We start from the raw sequence: 20,081 nt of genomic DNA on the forward strand, positions 1-20,081 counted from the left end.
CTTGCCTCATTCCTCTTAATTCGTCCTGTTGTTCTCTCACTGATACTTGCGCAGCTACATTACGTCTCAATGCTTCGTACAGAGATTCGAATTCGGTAATACGAATATTGCGGATTGCCATGGCGGCTCTTCCTACAATCTTCTCTATTTTAATCATTTTTAGTAATAGTGTTGGTTCGCTACACATTATTCTTACTTCTTGTATTTCATGAATAAAATCCTCCACGCCTATATCATCCTCTCCGTTTAATATCGGAATGCATTTTAATGCACTCTCAGCTTTTAGCTCTGGTTGCGTATATTGTTCAGGAAAAGTCCTTTCCCAGGATGGTTGAGGTGGTGTTTGATGTAATGGGCGAGGTTCTCGAAGGACCGATTGATCTTTAGCGGAGTGGGTTACTTCGTCTACGGTTATTAGGGAACTGGCCTCCGATACATTTCCCGTTTTTGTTTTTGCTAGAACTTCATCCATACGCAGTGTAAGCATACTCATTTGTTGGGTCAGTCTCTCATTCTGCTTCTGCATTGCATCAAGCAAAGCTTTAACTGTTGGGTCTATTCCGCTGTTAGTTGAAGCGGCGCTAACAGTTTCGGTTTTATCTTCTCGTGGCGTTGCCATTGTTATACTAATTATGCTGTCTGTTCTCGTTCTGTATTTGGCAAAAGAATCCAGGGCTTGCTCACTTTGATCGTTTACCCCGTAGGAAAGGTTCCGTTGCTGTGTTCCTTTGTCGAAACGTCGAAAGTGTCTGCTCTGTTACAGTGGTCCACTGATCCTCAATCTTCAAAGTTGACCGTAGCCCGAAATGCGTAATTTCGTCTTCTTGAAGTTGATGGATCCTGGCAGGATCGCCAAAATGTCACGTAAAATAAAAAGAAATTTAAAAGAAAGAAGAAAACTTTATTTTTTCCTCGTTTATACACTTATAAGACACTTCTGAGCTCTAGGCGTGACCTTTCGAGACTGAGGCTCTCACAATATTTTTACTTTCGGTGACATCTGTTCCTTCTTTGTTTGTCATTCCCTCATTATCCCCACTAGGCGTACACTAGGTACAGGTAGGCGTACGTGACCGTTGCTACGCTTCTAGAACATTTGGTGGAACGACCGTTAGGACATAGATGAATCTTTAGGCACTTCGGCGATATACATTGTCACCAAGGCCGCCATGTGTCTCCATCATCGGTCCATCGGGTTCGAAGTATGCCGATCGTGACACCATCCTGCCCGCGGTGTGTGTGTGTCCTGGTCTCTGACGTGATTTACGTTACACGATCATGAAGGAAGGCGTCAACGAGGATCATAAATTCCCGTTAAGATTTGATAATCGACGCCACGAATTGGTCGATCCCCTAAATAAACAAACATAATTATTACTGAAATTTGCTCATGAACGGTGTTTTCCAACAGATAAATAAAAGTTTACAGGCTGATTTGCAGTATTATTCTAAATAGAAATCATCAAATAAGCATAGAAGCCTTACAAAAGTCTTTAAAAATTACCATATTAAAATGCTAAAAAGTACCATAAAACTTATAACTCCAGGTAGGTATAAAGAGTCTGCTGTGCTGCTTTCTGTTGAAGATGCCTACATGGCTTAATTTGAATGCTTAATTATCTGTCTAAATACCCTGAATATCTTTTACATTATAAGTTTACACTCTTTGAAACTTTTTGTAATTGCATTTGAAATGATTTTTAAAGGCTTTCATTAAATGTTTCGTTAAATTGGTTTAAGTTATTACAAAGTTTCTAAAATGTGTTTATATTTTTGTCTACCGTTATAATTTCGTGTCATACTATTTAATACATAAAATTAGAGATATTCGTTCTTTAATAAAATTTATCATCGACACATTGCTAAATAATCTTTTTATGGGTACAGAAAAAAGTATCGGTATATATATAAACGCTCTGGAAATGAAATTGAAATTAAGCTTCACAAAATTACCAATTCAGATATTTCATACGATAGCGCTCAATCTTCTATCTATATCTTGGCCATAGATGAAGCCTATAATATAATATATCGCGGCCACAAATATTGGCCGTGATATATCTACCAGGTAAACGAGCGCAAGGAATAATGACACATAGCTCTTTACGGTAGCTGATCATTATTTGATCTGATTTAGTAAAGAGGTTTGTTAGGTTTGTTCACGCATAGGGATATTTCGGCCGATTTTGAATTGTCTTCAAGAATTTTAGCATGAAGGATCATCTCTTAAATTTTTTTACACTTGTAGCCGAACATCCTGTATAAGATGTAAATATTCGAAAATCCGTCCCAACCCAAAAAGGAAGGACTACTAGGCATAATAAATAATAGTAGGAATAAATTTCTGGTAATTACTGCTGTAAGATATTAAACTTCTCCAAATCAACGAAAGACAATTTATGATTTGAATAATTTCTTCTAAAACAATTTCCATAGAAAGAGAGAGAGAGAGAGAGAGAGAGAGAGAGACTTTCTATTTTATTCTTTATATTTCAAAAAAAAATTTCAAGTGCGACGCTTGATATACTTTTTACAATAACATTAATTAACATTTCCTCATCGGGTATTGTTAAACTAAGGATTGTAATTTATTTGGAAATTTTGGTAGCTAATGTAAAAGACTATAATATAGATTTCATTTCATATTGTTTCATTTGTATCAGTTTGTATATATAAACATGTAACAAATATATATGAAAGTATATATAATTAATTTTCATATTTTTTTATTTGTTAATCATAATGAAAAAATAAGAGTTAAGTTATGTTTGTAAATATTTACTGAGAAAAATTTATAATCACTATATGTATAAATTTATAGTATAATGATAAATTATATTTTTTTATTTATTATATAATTCTCACTCCTAGGGGACATAGAATGGGATTTGATTTACAAAACATATAAAATTACACAGCCTTCCATCCCATATCATACCTTCCTGGCCTTACACTCCTAGTTTGTATCCGCACATACCCCTATCCTTTGGATGTTATTTTGGAACCTAATGTCTATTCTTGTTGCTAACATCAGAGAGAGCATCAAACATCTTTTTACTTATATCTAAACTTTTGCCTAAGCCTACTTATTTGATCTGCTAATCTAAACTATCTTAAAATATATTATTATGATCTACAAACTACAGATTAAGCACTTCTCTTGTCCTTCCCTTCCTCTTTATTGTCCTATCCAGTTTTCTTAATCAGTTCACAGAGATTCTTTTCCCTTCTCCATTTAATAATTTTTCTATATTGCATGTTCTGCCCCCTTCCCCAATCCTCACATCCCTGTATAGTTTTTCGATCAGTGCTTTAGGATCTCCAAGTCTCTCTCATATAAAATGTACCTCCTTCTTTCTTTATTTTCCCAAAATCTGTTGCTCACTTCAACATTCCCACACCTCAACCAACAGTTCTTGTGACCAACAATTAGCTCACCCTTTATCCTTCTTTTTCTAAGTACTTAGCTTAAGTAGACAGAAACAAGTGGTAAACTTATACCATCTGTTATATCTTGTTCTATTTATTCTGTTGTACTCTTTTTAACTGTGCACTTCCTTATCTCTTTCCCTTATAATCTTTTTCTCCATTTTCCTTTCTACGTTCCTCATCTGCTCCATTTCTTTCTGACTCCATCTAATCTTCCACATAATTCTCTTCCTTCCTTACTATTTAATGTAACATCCGATTTTATCCTCTTCTCCTTCAAACATTATTCCATTAAACTGTTACCTCTCCCTGTTTTGTTTTCAAACTTCATGGCTCTTATTATCCTGGTCTCTATTCTTATTAGTAATAAGTTATGTTAATATAATTATATTTAGGATTTCATTTAATTTAAATTGAATAATTAATAGACATCGACATAAAATCTTTATTACAAAAAATAAATTAATTCATTCTACATACAAAAATACAACTAATATTAATAATACTCTCTATTTAGTGATGATTTAATAATTATATTATCGAGAATCATCATTATCAAAGCATGATAGTAATGACACCGGTAAAATTAATAGTTTATAATGTACGGCATATAATGCACAAATATCATAAACCATACTTAAGATGTGATAAAAATTTCTGAAATATATATTTTTCTTTTTTAAGAATTAAAAAACGCTTATTAATAATTACTTTTAAAATCTGTATAAAAATTTTATAAAGGAAACTAATCACAACAGTCTGTGGTTTGATAATTAAGAGTATGTTACACGCATTAAATTGATCTTATTTTATAAATTATAAGATTAGAAAAAAATTATGGCTTCGTGATTCATTTACAGAAATGTTTACACGTATTAGTTTGTACAAAACATTTTATACGTATGTGTTCAAAAATTAAATAATATCAACTTTGAGGCAATGTCCTAAATGCCAGATGAATATTCAATTTCAATGTACAACATATCGGTTACATTTAATAATTCGACTTTGCATATCAAACATAAACGTAAAATTTTTATTTATAACGTGAATTTTTAATTTAGAATTTAACGTGAATAATGTCATTCATTGTCTATTTTGTACAATCTTAATATTAATATCTTTAATCCCTTTTAGGATATACATATAAATCGTAAACAATTGTTTAATACTCAAAGGTATACTTTGATATTTTCAATTACAATGAATTTATGTTTATTTTACTAAGGAAAAAGATCTATATATTCCAGTCTTGCATTATGATATTATGTCATATGTTTAATAAGAACATGTGACTGAGCGTCTCATTTATACAGAGAGGAGGACTTACTTGTTTATGGTTTAAATATAGACAATTTATAAAATTACGAAATAATATTAATGAATGTAAAAATGATTCTCTTCACTTTTTACAAATTCACATTCTCCGACGATTAATATATAAATTTTAGTAGTAAATTTCAGTAATTATAATTAGTATTCTCTATTAATTAACTGGAAATTGTACTTTAGTATTATCGTTTAGATGACATTACTGTTTGTAATTATGTTACTATTCCTTAAAATAAGGTACAGTAAATAAGTATTGCTAATTCTATCAATATACATCTGCCACTTTTAAGTGATTGGTCCCTAACACAAAAATCTCCTAATAGAGTGTTGTACAATAAAGTGCTTTAAATTAAAAAATATCTAGCCTCTTCTAACTACTTTTTTCCTTTAAACTATATTGCATACTAAAATATTAATATATATATATATTAAATATAATATATAATATATATATATATTTTTTTTTAAACTAAATATTAATATATACTTCAACATTTACTTTTGTACTTCTGTGTAAGTCGCATTTGTTCTATTCTTTCAGTATACTGACATTCAATTTCTTTAAGTTTTTCTTCTTGAGTACTAACTATTGCATCAAGCTTTTGTTGTAGTTGATTCATGGCTTTTTTGTATCCTTCTTCTATACGTTTACCTTCACTTAATGAAAATTTCTCTTGATTCACTGCATACTCCTGAAAAATTTTTAAATATTAAATTCGTAAGATAGAAGAAAATTAATAAAATGGGTAAAATAGATATGATTTACTTTTCTATTACAAAATTACCTTGTAGTTGTTCGCAATCTTTTTTGCCGACTGATATTTCATTTTTAACGTATCGATATTACTTTTCATTTCTTTTTCTCTTTCTTTTAACGTTTTTATCTCTGTTTTCAAATTTTCTTCACTTTCCTGTAACTGCTGTAATTTTTCATTCATTTCAACTTCTTTATCTTTTACTTCCCAAATTTCTCTAACCCATTTAGTCATAACTTTAGCCATTAGATTTCTCTCTTCATCCACATCACTTTCTTTTTGTTTTAATTCTTCTTGCAACTTTTCGATTTCCAACTGTTTTGCTACCAATTCCTTATAACAAGTTTCAATCATTTGACTAAATCGTTCCTTCGCCACTTTTAAATTTTCTACTTCCTGCGTCTTTTCGTGACATATATTTTTTAATTTTGAAAACTGTATTAAAACTGCTTTATATGTTTCTTCTAACTCATTCCTTTTTTTTCGATCATGTTCCTCTATACGTTTAAGTTCTTCATGTACCTTCTGTTCCATCTCTTCGCGTAACTCTTTTACCATAACTTCCCTTATTTTTAGAAAATCTGTGCCATCACTTGAACTACCTGGTGATAAATTTAATTCAGGAAATACTTGCTTTTGATGCTTAACGTATTGTTCAAATTGTTTAGCTTGATTTTTTAACTTTAAAACAAATTGATCTCTTTCCATTTTTATTTTGTCAAAGTCTTTTAATCTTTCTAGTTCCTCTTCCTTTCCTTGTAAATCTGTTTCTAGTTGTTTGATTCTTTGCTCCATAACATGATTACTTTTTCTTCCAGCCTTCAGATGATTTATCTTAATACTTAATTGTGTCGCCAAATCTTTGTAGTGAGAAAGTTCTTTTTCCAATACACATTTTGAATTTGATGATATTTCACTATTTTTTTTTAACCTGCCCTCGAAATTTCCAATTAGATTTTTCGTTTCTGATAATTCTACTTCTAACTGCGCGATTTTATCTTTATAAATGCTTGTTTCACTAATTAAACTGTCACATTTATTTTTTAAATCTTCATTTTCTATTTGATACTGAGGTACTTTTAATTTTACATCATCAGAGTCTTCAATCTTTGAATTTCGCTTGATACTTGATAATTCAGAATCAAGTTTAGAAATTTTAGTAATAAGATTATTCCTTTCACTAATTGCATTTTCATATTTCTTTTTCCAAGATTCTTGAGATATTTCCATCTGTGCTGTCTTTAATTTAGCATCATCTAAGGCAGATTGATATTCCAATACTTTTTTATGTTCTTTAACTGCAGCATGTAGTTTATCTTCTAAACGTTTACAATCTTCTTCCAACTATAAATTAAGTTTGATGAATTTATATATAGCAGACAAACAATAATAAACAAGATATATATACCTGATTTATTTTTTCTAAATGTTCGGAACAATGATCTGGCAAGTGAACACTTATTTCTTGGTTAGGGTGGGCATTGCGTAATTCATTTAAAGCTTCTTCTTTAGCTGTAAATATTAAATTTATGATAGGTCTTAGTAAAATTTTTAAATATATGAAAGAATAAAAGACATCCAAATTTTATTGTTTTAAACGATATCAATATTACCTTTTTCAATTTCTTGGTGAATTTTGTTTGTGTATTCATCTTTCTTCTTCCTTTCACAATTTAGATCTTTTTCTAATTCAATTACTTTATTTCTGTACATGTCGCACTCTTCCGTTAATTTTTCTGCTATCTTTACTTGTGCCCTTAAATCATATTGGTATTTTTCTATATCTATTTCACGTTCTTCTAAGCTAGTATATTTTTCTCTTAACATTTTGATTTCAGATTTGTGTTCACTTATTAATTGTTCTTTTGTACTACAGATATCTATATACAATTCTTTAACGCGATCCAACTCTTTTTGCGTTTGTTCCAATTGCACACTGTAAGTTAAAACATTTATCTCATCCATTTTAAACGTTATGATATTAACAAGCAAAAGATATATTTAGAATAACTGAAACAATGTTGATACTTACGATAATTGCACTACTTCAACTCGTGCTTCTTGTCTAACTCGTTCTACAGCTTTAGCATGTATTTCTAAATATTCTTTATTGTACTCATTAATGGTGTCTTTTTCTTGCTGATTTATGTTTTCTTGATGTAATTTTATAAGTGTTTCTTCATTAATTGCTAATGTTTCTTTTAATTTCTGTTCTAATTTTGTTTTTTCTTCTCTCAATGATTCGCATTGTTTTTTTACATCACTGAGATGATTGGACAACTTCTGTATTTGAGCATTTGCTTTCAAAGCTTCATTCGTAAGTACAGATTTCAATTCTTGTTCTAATTCATTAACACGTTTAGCGTATCGAGATGCTTCTTGTCGACATGTATCTGCTGCAGTTAAAGCTTTATCAATTTCTTTTTCTTTTTGTGATAAAGTATTTTCTAATCGAGTTATTTCTTTCCTTTTGACAGCTTGTCCAGCTAAACATCTACAAAGATAACAAGATAACAATAAAATTAATATTCTACCACATAATAATTTCATGCAATATAAAATTACTTTTAATTAAAATGAATTACCTTTGCAATTCTCCCCTTAATTTACTTGTGATATCATCATAGGGTTTTGATTTTGATTTATTATGAAAATCGCCTAATTTCATTTGTCTAATAGAATCAGATTCTTCTTCTAATGTTGTAGCTAACAATGAATCATACTGTGCAGCATCATTTTTTGCTATCTCTAATTTATTCTATATATATATATATATAAATACATTATTATTTTTAATATAAATCTTGCATATTTTTTAAACGTATTTTAGGATATATAGCGGATTGAAGCTGTTCCTTAAATGTAAATTAATACTTTAAGTACCTGTAATTCTTGAATCATTTTTTGCATTTCTTCTCTTTCTTGTGTTAAAACTTTAATTTGTGCTTGAAGCTGCATTACTTGCTGAGCGTTATTTGTAGCCATAAGATTTCGACACTGCGTCTGACTTTCTTCTAATGCTTGTGCTAAACGATTCATTGTATCTCCTTTCTCTACCATTAATGTTTCATTTGCCCTTCTTACATCAGCTAATTTATTTTCCAAAGCGACATAAGATGCTTCCTATTAAAATTCAAGAAAATCAAACATGAAATTACGATAATTTAATGAGTTAAAATATAATTCTTCTGGTATAAATATGACTTTTTAATAGTACTCTCATGCAAAGAAAATAAGTACATATATGAAAACCAAGAAACTTATATAATTATGCAATATGTTCTTTACAAGAGCATTATAATTCTCAAAAAATACAATATCAACAACTTGCCCAAATACAATGATTGTTGGAATCCATATTGAACAGCTATGACACAAATATTTTTTATTATTATTATTATCATCATCATCATCATCACCATCATCATTATCATCATCATCATCATCGCCATCACCATCATCACCATCACCACCACCACCATAATCGTTATTATTATTATATTTGTAACTTAATGAATATTAACAAATAACAATATTTTAGCGTGTCTTTATTATAATAATTTATAATAAAAAGATATACACTAAAATCTAATTATCTATCAATATACATTAAGTTATAAATAAATATGAGCAAAATGTAATACATAATGTAATACTAGAAATACCTTTGCATTAAGTTTGTCAGTAAGAACATCTATTTGAATTTGCATATTCTTCATTTCAACAGCATGTTTCTCTTGCGCTTGTTTCAAAAATTTTTCATGTGTTTTATCATTTGCTTGTAATGCTTGTACTCTTTCTAATACAGTTATTTTTTGTTGTAATTCTATTACAGAATCTCTTGCGACATTTAATTCTTCTGTCATCTAAATTTTGTAATTTTTATAATTAGGTAATTAATGCATTTAATGCTATTGTAATGATAAAACCATTGTAAATAGTACAGGGAAGTCTTACATTTTGATTAGTTTTCTCTAAAACTGCATTTTTCTCGTTCATTGATGTTATTTGATTATGAAGATCAGCAATCTCAGCCTTTGCATCAACTGCAAGAAACACTTTTATAATCCTTTATCTAGATAATATTTTATGAACATGTTTTATTAAATCTTACCCAAAGCATGTTGCGTTTGATTTCTAGATATGTTTGATCTTTCAATATCAGCCTGTAAAAGTGTTATTTTCCTACTAAGCTGATTCTTCTCTTCTTCTTTTTCCAACCGAACTTGTTGCAATTCTTCTGTTAATCGCTTAACTTCTTTCATTCGCACTGTATATAAAACTTCTAATTGTTCCTTACTATCATACTCGGCCATTTTATAAGCTACACCATCATCTGTTGGTCTGCCATTTGGACTTGTTTTGTAACAATGATTTATATGATCAGATGTAACATTGTCACCACCTCCAAACTCATGAATTTGCTTACATTGTACATTATTGTCATATCCATCGATATAACCATTATTTGAATAATTTTTACCTTGAGCATCATAATGATTAGCTGGTGTATGATAATTATACGAATAATTTTCATTAAATGTATAATCTTCCTCAACTTGTGTTCTTAAATCTTTAGGAAATCCAGAGTTTGGTAATCTTGTTAGTTCATAAGGTGTTTCAGCAATAATATTATGCATATCATTATCCTTATTATTTTTAGAATATGGAGTATCAGTTTGATCATATACATCAAAGTCTCTTTGTATATTGGAGATTGAAGGAGCGATTTCTATCTCCGACCTATGATTTATTATAGTACTATCATAGTTATTTGAATTTTTGACATGATCATAAATACCAAATTCTTTCTGTAATTGAGATACAGTTTGATCTTTGGATGATATAATTCTTTGAGGAGAATTTAACATAGTATTAGTAACTTCTGATCCTTTAGTACTGTCTTGATAATGGCTGTCATTAATAGAACTAGTGTCAGATTCATCATCTAAATCATCAAATGCATTGTCCAAGAGATCCTTGATCTATAACATTAAACGTTATCTATTAAAATTACAATCATTGAAGAATAAACCATTTTGGATGGAACTTTTCAATTAAACTGCAAATCAAGCAATAAAATTGGAAAGTTAAAATAAAGGAAGGAATAAAGTAAAGGAAGATGTACCTCTTTATTACGTTGCTTAGCATCTTCTTGTTCTTCATCTTCTTCTAAGTCTTGTATATTTGTATTTAGTTGGATATTTTCTGAACCTAAAAATAAGCTCAGACCTGGACCCTCCATTCCTATCGTCTGGCATACACGAATTTATCATAAAAACCAAACATTTATAGCCAACATATTTTTGTTTATAACACCATAACCTAAACGCAACAAGTGGGTCACAGAAAATTAGTTTGAACTATAATCCCAGGTTTAACAATACATTACAAAGTCTTAAAAAGCTCATTTTTACTAATCTCAATAAGTCCACGACAAACAACTCCGAGATTATTAAATTTTTGGAATGATTATACGCTCTGCAATTTGCTTGTAAACAATCTTTGAAAAGTCAAAATGCATTACAGGAAGTCTATATGCGGAAGTAAGCTTTCTGATTATCTCTGCTTTTCTATTGGTTCATTCATAGAGCATTACTAGCGATGATAGTAGCGTATTTCCTTCAAGAAATATTTAACTGTAAAGGATTTACGTGGATATATGTATATTAGTACTAATAACAATAATTTCAACGGTGTAAAAAATAACGTTAGTCTCAACTTTGAACATGAAAGCAGTAATACAACGTGTGACAAAAGCTAGTGTTTCAGGTAATGATTAGGTTATATATGTTTTGTTGTAATAACTAACTTGTCGTCTTTTAAGAAACAAAAATCAAAAAGAAATGTTAAATGTTACCATATGACTATAAAATAAAAATTATATATGTATTATATATTGTATTAAATTGAATAAAACATGGTCAGAACACAGTTTCTCCTTTCTAATTCATGAGATACATATGTACATAATAATACATGTAAGATGTATTGAACAGTATAATTTTCTATAGAATATAAAGTCATTGACATTTATTTCAATTTAATTTCATTAGAACGTATAAAACGTTTTTTGCTATTATCATTATATATACTCAATTTATTCTCTATTGATACTATCATAAAATAATTTTTCAGTTAATGGTGAAATTATTAATAGCATTGGAAATGGTCTCTGCATTTTAATTGGTATAAAAAGAGATGACACAATAGAAGACATGAAATATATGTAATATATAATATTATTATAATACATATTTTGAACAAAATAATCTAGCTCAATGTAAAATATAAAATAAAATCTTATTTTTCTTAGAGTAAAAAGAATATTGAATATTAAAATGTTTGATGATGATAATAATAAAAAATGGAGTAAAAATGTTATGGATAAAGAATATGAAATATTATGTATTAGTCAGTTTACATTGTACCATACCCTGAAAGGAAATAGATTAGATTTTCATAAAGCCATGCCTGCCCAAGCAGCTGAATCATTTTATAATAATTTTCTTATTGAACTTGGTAAAAATTATAAACCAGAATTAATTAAAGGTAAATAATCAATAACCATAAGCTATTAACTTCATATGAAAATATGTTGTTTATTGCATTTGAATAGAATGAAAATAAAATGAACCTCTATCAAATCGTTATTAGATGTTTGTTCAGGAAAGTAATATATTCATTCTGTTAAATACTTTCTACAGATGGTAAATTTGGAGCAATGATGGAAGTTAATATAAAAAACAGTGGACCTGTAACATTAGAAATAGAATCTCCACTTAAACTTAACGAATCAAACCAATGTAATGATACACAATGAATATTGATGGAAAATCAAAATGAAAATATATGAATATTAATTAAACATACAATAAATGTTATTAAATACATAGCTTTATATATTTTTCTAATTTTTTCCCTCTATTTATATATAGATATGTTTCTCTATCGTTTAACAGTTTCTATGATAAATTCAGTCCCCTTCTATATTTAATAAACATTGTTCTTGAGTGATATAATTTGAACCCAATTAATTTCTATATAATTTTATAAATGTAATTTTTAATATGGTGATATAAATACAATACTAATAATTCTTTTAAAAATGTTGTCTGATGTACACATTGCAAATATATATATATATATATATATATATATATATATATTTGTTTACTTTAATTATTTGAGTTTTTATATAATTTTGATAGGTAAAATCTTTACAAATTTATATAATGCACATTGTCGTCATATTAACAAATATAATATAGATAGAATCAGCTGAAGAGATGTACAGATAATTTGTCTTTAAGCGAAATACTGTTACAAATATTGTTTATAATATGTATCATAAATGTTATTCGTCATATAGGATTTCATATATTGTTAGAAGATCGTTTCTTCGATTTGACGATTTTGAAAACGCTTGACGTTAAAAATAGTCGGATACATCGTTGTAAGAAAAACAAATAGTATGTCTAGAAAAGATTTTGATATCATCAGGGTAAGTGACAAAGCGAGGTACCTTATGTTAAGATAAAGAAAGTGATTTTCAAATATTGTATTATAATAATAAACTTACGCACATTTCTATGTAATTAAGATAATAGCTTTATGTAGTATGTAATTCAGTCAGTATGTACAAATATGAGAAATTAGAAATAAATGGATGTACATGTGTATTATCATATACGGAATTTCTATACGGGTATCATTTTGCATTACATTAACATTTTTAATTTTTATGTCACATTTAAATGTTTTGAACGTGGCATCAAATATGTAATTACAATCTTTTTTCCAGAGTTTTTATTATATTGAAAATATTTATTATTGTAGATAATACATTAACTCATACATAAAAATTACTTATATTGTTATATCTACATATATAAAAATTACTATAGGTTTTTATTTTATAATAAACCTATAACAACCGTTTTTATTTCAGCGTTAAATGTTATCGTATAAAGGTGTAAACGTATGTATCATCCAGAATAAAAGATCGTTTAAAAGATTCGGAATATTAACTTTGTTTACTATACTCGTTTAAACTGAAATATTTAATTATTAATTTATTAATCTATTGAGACACAATGGAGAACGAGGAAAAAATGGATAAAAAGTCAATAATTGTAGAAAATGAGAAAGGTACATATCTAATATCATTATTAAATTATGAATTTTTAAAAATATTATTAGCGATTCAATAATAATAGATAATTATATTTTAGATAAATCTGACGTTTCTTCGCAAACAAAAGAGGTGGGAAATACAAAGAATGTGCAGTCTCAAAAATCTGATACTACAAATACTGGAAATGATGAATTAATTCATTCGCGACAAGTATAATAATATAAAAGTTCTAATATGATTGCTACCAATAATCGTATAGCGATTATTTTTAAATAAATGTATGTATTCATTTTTCAGTCGCGCGAAGTTCAAACGGATATCGCGTATACAGAAACAGTAGGAAAATTAAAAAATCGGCTAGATACGTTGATGAATTCTTTAGCTACTCTTTCGGCAGAAAAATCTAAAATGGAAGCAAGTTTTCAACAGGATAAGAAGCAATTGAGGAACGAACGAGACGAAGTGAGTTTACACTATATGTGTATATGTATACATATTTATATTCATATCAATATATATTCATTTATATTCTTTTTGTTAAATATAAAATATTTAGTGTGAAAAAATAATCAAGGATTTGAAAGAAAAATTAAACAAAGTGCAAACTACGAATTACTCTGAAATCGAGCATGTGAAATGTAAATTAATTATGGAACGTCACGAGAGGGAAAGAGAGCAAGCTGATCATGCAAAAATGATAAAGTATGTAGTAAGATATGAAAAATACACGTAGAATTTGTAGTTTTATGTGAAATTTTGTTAAAATTTTTCTTTCTTTTTTAGAGAACTGCAAAAATTATTACATGAAGAACGACGAAACAAAGAACAACTTGAAGCACAAGTAAAAAGTCAGTTTGCACATAAGACACAATGTAAAATACTTGAAGCTGAATTAGAAATAGCTAGAAATAAGCTTAAACAAGCAGAAGAAGCAGCTAAAGAAACACCCCCGATTCTACTATCACTCCAATCTGAAATGGCTCTAATGAAGAAACAACATTTAAATGCAATACATGAAGTAATTTAAAAAAAAATATATATCTATTTGTATGAGATTGTTTTGTCTACTGTAGGCATGAGAATAGCTAATTAACTTTGCAGGAACAAAAAAGAGCTGCTGCTGCAGAACAGCAAGCTAGAGCATTAGCAATGACTCATGAAGCAAGAGTAGCTGGTCTAGAAGCAAGACTAGCTGAACTTTCAGAAATTGTTGGAGGATATGATAGGCTCAGACAGCAAGATCAACAAGCCATACAGAAACTGAAAGACCAACTAATTAATTTACAAGACTCTGAACATGAGTATATTACATTAAATAACGAACCTGAAGAGATCATTTCTAGAATAAAAAACCTGTATACCAAATTGTTAGATTTAGATAATAAAAAAAGCGAATCAGCACATGTTAAATGTTAGTTAATTAAAAATACTTTTCTCTTATATGAATAATACATTGTATAATTATTAGCAAATTTGGTTTTCAGCATTATTACATAGCTTAGATTTATATGATAAACAACAAGTTATTGATTATAAAGAAAAGTATGAAACTTTGTTACAAGAATTCGAAGATTATAAACAGCAAATGAAGTATAGTAATGTTGGAAACATATCGTATAATATTCAGAGTCAAAATATTGCATCATCTTATGATAAAAATAGCAAAACGCAATTACATATTTTAAAAGCACATAATAATAATCTAGAAGAACGAATACGTGTTTTAAATAACGAAATTGTGAATAAGGAAAGGGAATTGAAGTTAAAATTGGAGCATCAGGAAAAGGCAAATTTTTTTCTTTTCTTTGATCACTCGCTGACAAATTAAATCAACTATATTTAAAATAACTGTGGTATAAACAACAATTGGTTATTTTTACAGTCATCTCAAGAAGAACATGGAAAATTGAGACATTTGTTATTACAAAAGGACAATGAATTTCGTAATAAAATATCTACGTTAGAGCAACAATTATTACGTCAACGAGAACGATCGATGGCTCTCATCGAAGAAAAGGATAAAGAAATTTTAACTTTAAAAACATCTTTTCACGCATTATTACCCAAAAAGGAAAATACCGAAGAAAGGAAGCTAAATGCATCAAAATGTGAAAATGGAACAGAGCCTATTACCGATTTAGTAACAGGATTATTAACAAATGACAGTCCTCCAATATTGCATTACAGTCAAGAGTTGGCAAGAAAAGAGGTGCAAGTATCAGCATCTAGAAAAAAAGTTTTAGAGTTAGAAGCAACATTACGGGAAAAACAAAGAGAAGTCATATATATAAAGGAGAAACAGAAAGAAAATATAAAAACTTTGCAAGCTCAGATTGCGAGGTAAATTTCAAAGTGATGCATGTATTAAAAAATTGGAAGAAAGATACGTTTACATTTGATTATATTATTCGATTTTTAGGCTCGAAGCTTGCAAGTCTAGGGAAGGTGCAAATCTTGAATATTTGAAAAATGTTTTTATAAATTATTTAACTACAAGCGATGTTTCTAGTAAACGTCATATGCTAAACGCTATTTCTACAGTATTGCGTTTTACTGCGGAAGAATTAAATAAGGTAAAACATTAATTTATATTATGGAAATGTATAAAAAGATTAGTAGCTGATCTAATCATAAAATTTATTTATTTTGTTATATTTTCGGTGCTATCTCAAATGATATTTGAGTACATTATACTAATAATGTGTTCATAAGTAAAAGTTAAATCTATTATCTGTAATTATTTAAGAAAGGGCATTTCCAACCGATTTCGGTGACCTTGAAATATATTATCGGGGACATAATCCTGAATAGCTTTTCCCTATACATGTTACCGTCGCTCGGCCTCAGTTTCGGTGATATACGCAAAAGTATTTTTATCACTATGTACTTTTAAGAGGGTATTATCCTATGAATTCTTTAAGTTGAAGATGTAGTCCAACGTTGCAACTTTTTTTCGTAGTTTACTTTGTTACTTCTTCCTCATAAATAATCATTTTGTATACAGTTTTAATTAATTGCCTTTTGGTTTTATCTTACCCACAATAAATGAGCATTTAGAGATCGTATCTCACTGACGTAGGTGATTGTAACTTTCGATAGACTAAAACAAAAAAGTAAAGAAGATTCTTAATCAATAGGCCTATCTTTAACGTACGTACTGAAATAAATAATTTATGTCGAAGATTGGCAAAATGATGAATGCTTAAGTTGCAAATTTCGAAGTTTCATTCTTTTTTCGATAATTGTTAAATAAAACAAGCATGATAAATTCAACGTAAAAATAAAGTAAATTATTTATTTTGATATGAACAATAACAATAAACCTATAGGTTAAGAATTTTCTTGATTGGTTGAAGAATTTTCTTACTTTTGTTTTATATATATATATATATATATGTAATAACTAATAATATATATAATATGTGTATGTACCTGTATATATATGCTTCACATGCAACCTAGTGATAATCACGCATGTTCTTAGTTCTAGAGTTATGCAGAAAAGCACGTTTGGTAGTACATATACATAAACAATAGTTGAATTTACGATATACTTACAAAATTGAACGAAATAAAAATTAAGTCATGCCAACGCGAGGATATTAGTCTTCACCAAGTTACGACCCATCGATTTGTCTTTTCTGTTTACATTAAGGATGATTATCATCAGCGAGTTAAGTTTAGGGGGAGTTATATAAAGATGCGGTCGCTTACATCAGAGTGAAGTAAAAATTAAAATTAGTTTAAGCTTTTTTTGAATATATTGGAAACTAAGGTTAAGCGACGGTAATATGTATAAAGTTGTTCAGAATAATGATTTTGACAACATATCTCAAGGTCATCGAAATCGGTGGGCAGTAATACCCCTTTGTAAATAATTACCCTATCCAATGATTATCAATTATATATATATATATATATATATATATATATATATATATATATATATATATATATATATATATATATATATATTGTATATGTATGTATATGTACATATATAATTATCTTCTGAGATCCATGTTAAACCATCTATGCATTATAAGAAACGATGTGAAATCATTGCAAGACATTCCTCGCGTTAGTTCTATGAGTTTAAGATATTTGAAAAATATATAAAATGATACAACTAGAAGAAGGGTTGTAGGACTCTTATAGTATAAAGATGTTTAGATTTCTTATCGAGATATGTAAATAAATTATAACTTGTACTTTAAGCAAACGTATATTATTATTTCAAAAGGACACTATTGTTTCTTTAATAGTAAGGGTGACGGTAAAAAAACATTAATATTGAAACGGAAAGCGATTTGAAATAAAATTGTCATACAATTGTATGCACTCTCATGCATACTTTTTGTAAGTATATGCAGGAAGAAATAAAATATAAAATTTACGATCCATTTATATTACTTAAAATCTTACATATATATATTATATAATATATATTTAATATATATATAATATATATTTGCTACATAATATATATATATTATGTAGCAAATGTGAACAACTTAGGGGGGAAAAACGGAACATTTTGTCGACATATGCAAGTACTTACTTATGTGTACAAGGTATGATGTACATTTCAGTATATTGATTAATAACATTGCCATTATATGCTCAAACTTACGTTGTCGAAGAAATAATTTTAAATGCGACGTTTACATTCTCTTATTGTTACTTTTAGATGTGTAATTATCCTGTGAAATTAGTAACAGAAAATTCAATACGCATCACGTATATATTCCGTCGTATTTATTTATACTCCAGATTTATGTTACGTGCATTATATACAAAACGAATGACTAAATCGTGACGACACGTTTGGCATATATGTATATATTTAGCGTTTAATCTGTCGTTGAAAAAAGAACTAAACACAACTTATCGATAGTGTCTTTGATAAGTTTTAATATACTTGTGATTGTACGCATTTTTATCGAAGATCTGTACATCTGAAAGCTGCTAAATATTTCTCCCACATAATTCTCTAACAACGTATAATTCAGTTTATATATCCATTTCTTCTCACCGGTAATAACACGTCCTCGGAGCAAAAATCATATCATCTATATACAGATTAAAAATCCACGCTTCGTTTACAATCGTTTAAACATTGTCGAACTTTCAATCTCGAGTTACTAATAAAATACAGGCAAACGATTATCAAACGATCACCGCATCATATCCATTATTCGGTTTGCAATTTTACAATAATTCTCGCTAAACGTCGTTCTCATGACATTCTTCGACATTGTGATCGCATAAACTTATGCAAATCACGGGCTGTCTACTTGCCGAGAATGAGCGATTTTTGCACAGGACTTCAGTCTGACAATTTTTATACACAACTTTTACCGCTTTCCTCCCTTTCTTTATTTTTATCATCTCGTGATGCATGACTAAAACATTTTATTTAAGTATCTTCAAGGCATGACGATGTACACCTGTTTAATGGTTGTATTTCAGGCTCAGAATGTCGGCGATTGTCAACACAGATTACAACATTTTATTTAATAACACTTGTTCGATAGTTTTAATTATTAATTAGACATCGGTATATAATATATATGATTCTTTAATATATATATTTTGTGAAGAATATTTCTTGCGAATAATTATTTATCTTATTTATCTGCTTTCTGAAAATTTGTAATCGGTAACCTGCTAAGATTCTTCTTTCTTTTTTTTTTTTTTCTTATATGCTTACTCTTTCTTTACATATATGATGATGTTAGCAATAGTAATGTACAGAGGCCCTTAAATAACATTTCCCCGAGAAAAGTGTATATTTCCGTGTAAACGTTGGAACAGTATCTGTCTTCTTTGATCGAAAAATATCTTTCGCGTTATAATGTTCAAATTTACTCGAAGAAGGAAAAAGCCAATTCTTAACTTTTTTCGTGTTAATGAAGGATTTCATCCTAATGTATTAGACAGATTATTTCCTGTATTAGCTGCAAGTGTCTTTTCTTTCTTTCTTCCTTCATCTTTTTTAATCTCTTTTTCTTTTATACAACAATAATATCATACCTATTATATAATATTTATAGTGACAATATAAATATTATAGCATTGGTATACATTATCTTACAACTTGTATTAAAGTTAATAATAAATCTAAATCTAAATCTGACGCATGAGTCACTTTTTCTTCTCCCCTTTTTCTTCCTTTCTTCTTCCTTTTTTCTTTTCCTTTTTCTCTCTTTTTGACGGTACTATCCTGTAAGAAATCAAATGTTCTCTATCGATGTTTAACCCTACTATAATCTTAGTCGTTAACGCGTTTTTATGCAAAGCCTTTAAAAGCAAGAGAGTAAGAATACAGTCTATCAATGCTGCTGCGGCATTGTTAGATTACGTGCAAGGAAACAAATCTTTTTCATTTAAGCACGATATATAATTTTTCGGCAATACAATGTCAG

At 28.6% G+C, this 20,081-nt stretch overlaps 3 protein-coding genes across 7 annotated transcripts; 2 read left to right on the forward strand and 1 right to left on the reverse strand.

Annotated features, from left to right (window-relative positions):
* Window positions 1-1,064: 1,064 nt before the first annotated feature.
* LOC126918517 (centrosomal protein of 152 kDa-like) lies at window positions 1,065-11,100 on the reverse strand. Of its 5 annotated transcripts, none has more exons than XM_050726500.1 (13): window positions 10,645-11,100; window positions 9,631-10,501; window positions 9,474-9,562; window positions 9,182-9,382; window positions 8,848-8,883; window positions 8,400-8,639; window positions 8,102-8,274; window positions 7,549-8,010; window positions 7,130-7,452; window positions 6,925-7,028; window positions 5,547-6,860; window positions 5,261-5,453; window positions 1,065-1,353 (listed from the first exon to the last, which is right to left on the reverse strand). In XM_050726500.1, exons 1-13 carry the CDS (start codon window positions 10,759-10,761, stop codon window positions 1,292-1,294), a joined length of 4,185 nt encoding a protein of 1,394 aa, XP_050582457.1. In that variant the 5' UTR covers window positions 10,762-11,100; the 3' UTR covers window positions 1,065-1,291. The 5 variants fall into 5 exon arrangements, with proteins under 5 accessions (XP_050582457.1, XP_050582456.1, XP_050582458.1 ...); XM_050726499.1 differs by having other exon boundaries at window positions 8,400-8,635; window positions 8,844-8,883; XM_050726501.1 differs by lacking the exon at window positions 8,848-8,883.
* LOC126918540 (D-aminoacyl-tRNA deacylase 1) lies at window positions 11,101-12,417 on the forward strand. Its single transcript, XM_050726556.1, has 4 exons — window positions 11,101-11,288; window positions 11,655-11,745; window positions 11,833-12,068; window positions 12,224-12,417. The coding sequence occupies exons 1-4, from the start codon at window positions 11,246-11,248 to the stop codon at window positions 12,337-12,339; spliced, it is 486 nt and encodes a 161-aa protein (XP_050582513.1). The 5' UTR covers window positions 11,101-11,245; the 3' UTR covers window positions 12,340-12,417.
* A 264-nt stretch (window positions 12,418-12,681) lies between these two features.
* Window positions 12,682-19,792, forward strand: LOC126918523 (GRIP and coiled-coil domain-containing protein 1). Its single transcript, XM_050726527.1, has 10 exons — window positions 12,682-13,020; window positions 13,468-13,667; window positions 13,751-13,863; window positions 13,951-14,115; window positions 14,210-14,355; window positions 14,437-14,671; window positions 14,755-15,064; window positions 15,138-15,439; window positions 15,536-15,993; window positions 16,073-19,792. The coding sequence occupies exons 2-10, from the start codon at window positions 13,613-13,615 to the stop codon at window positions 16,236-16,238; spliced, it is 1,950 nt and encodes a 649-aa protein (XP_050582484.1). The 5' UTR covers window positions 12,682-13,020; window positions 13,468-13,612; the 3' UTR covers window positions 16,239-19,792.
* Window positions 19,793-20,081: the final 289 nt, after the last annotated feature.

This window comes from Bombus affinis, chromosome 7, assembly GCF_024516045.1.
Source record: "Bombus affinis isolate iyBomAffi1 chromosome 7, iyBomAffi1.2, whole genome shotgun sequence".
NCBI classification, from domain to species: Eukaryota; Metazoa; Arthropoda; class Insecta; order Hymenoptera; family Apidae; genus Bombus; species Bombus affinis.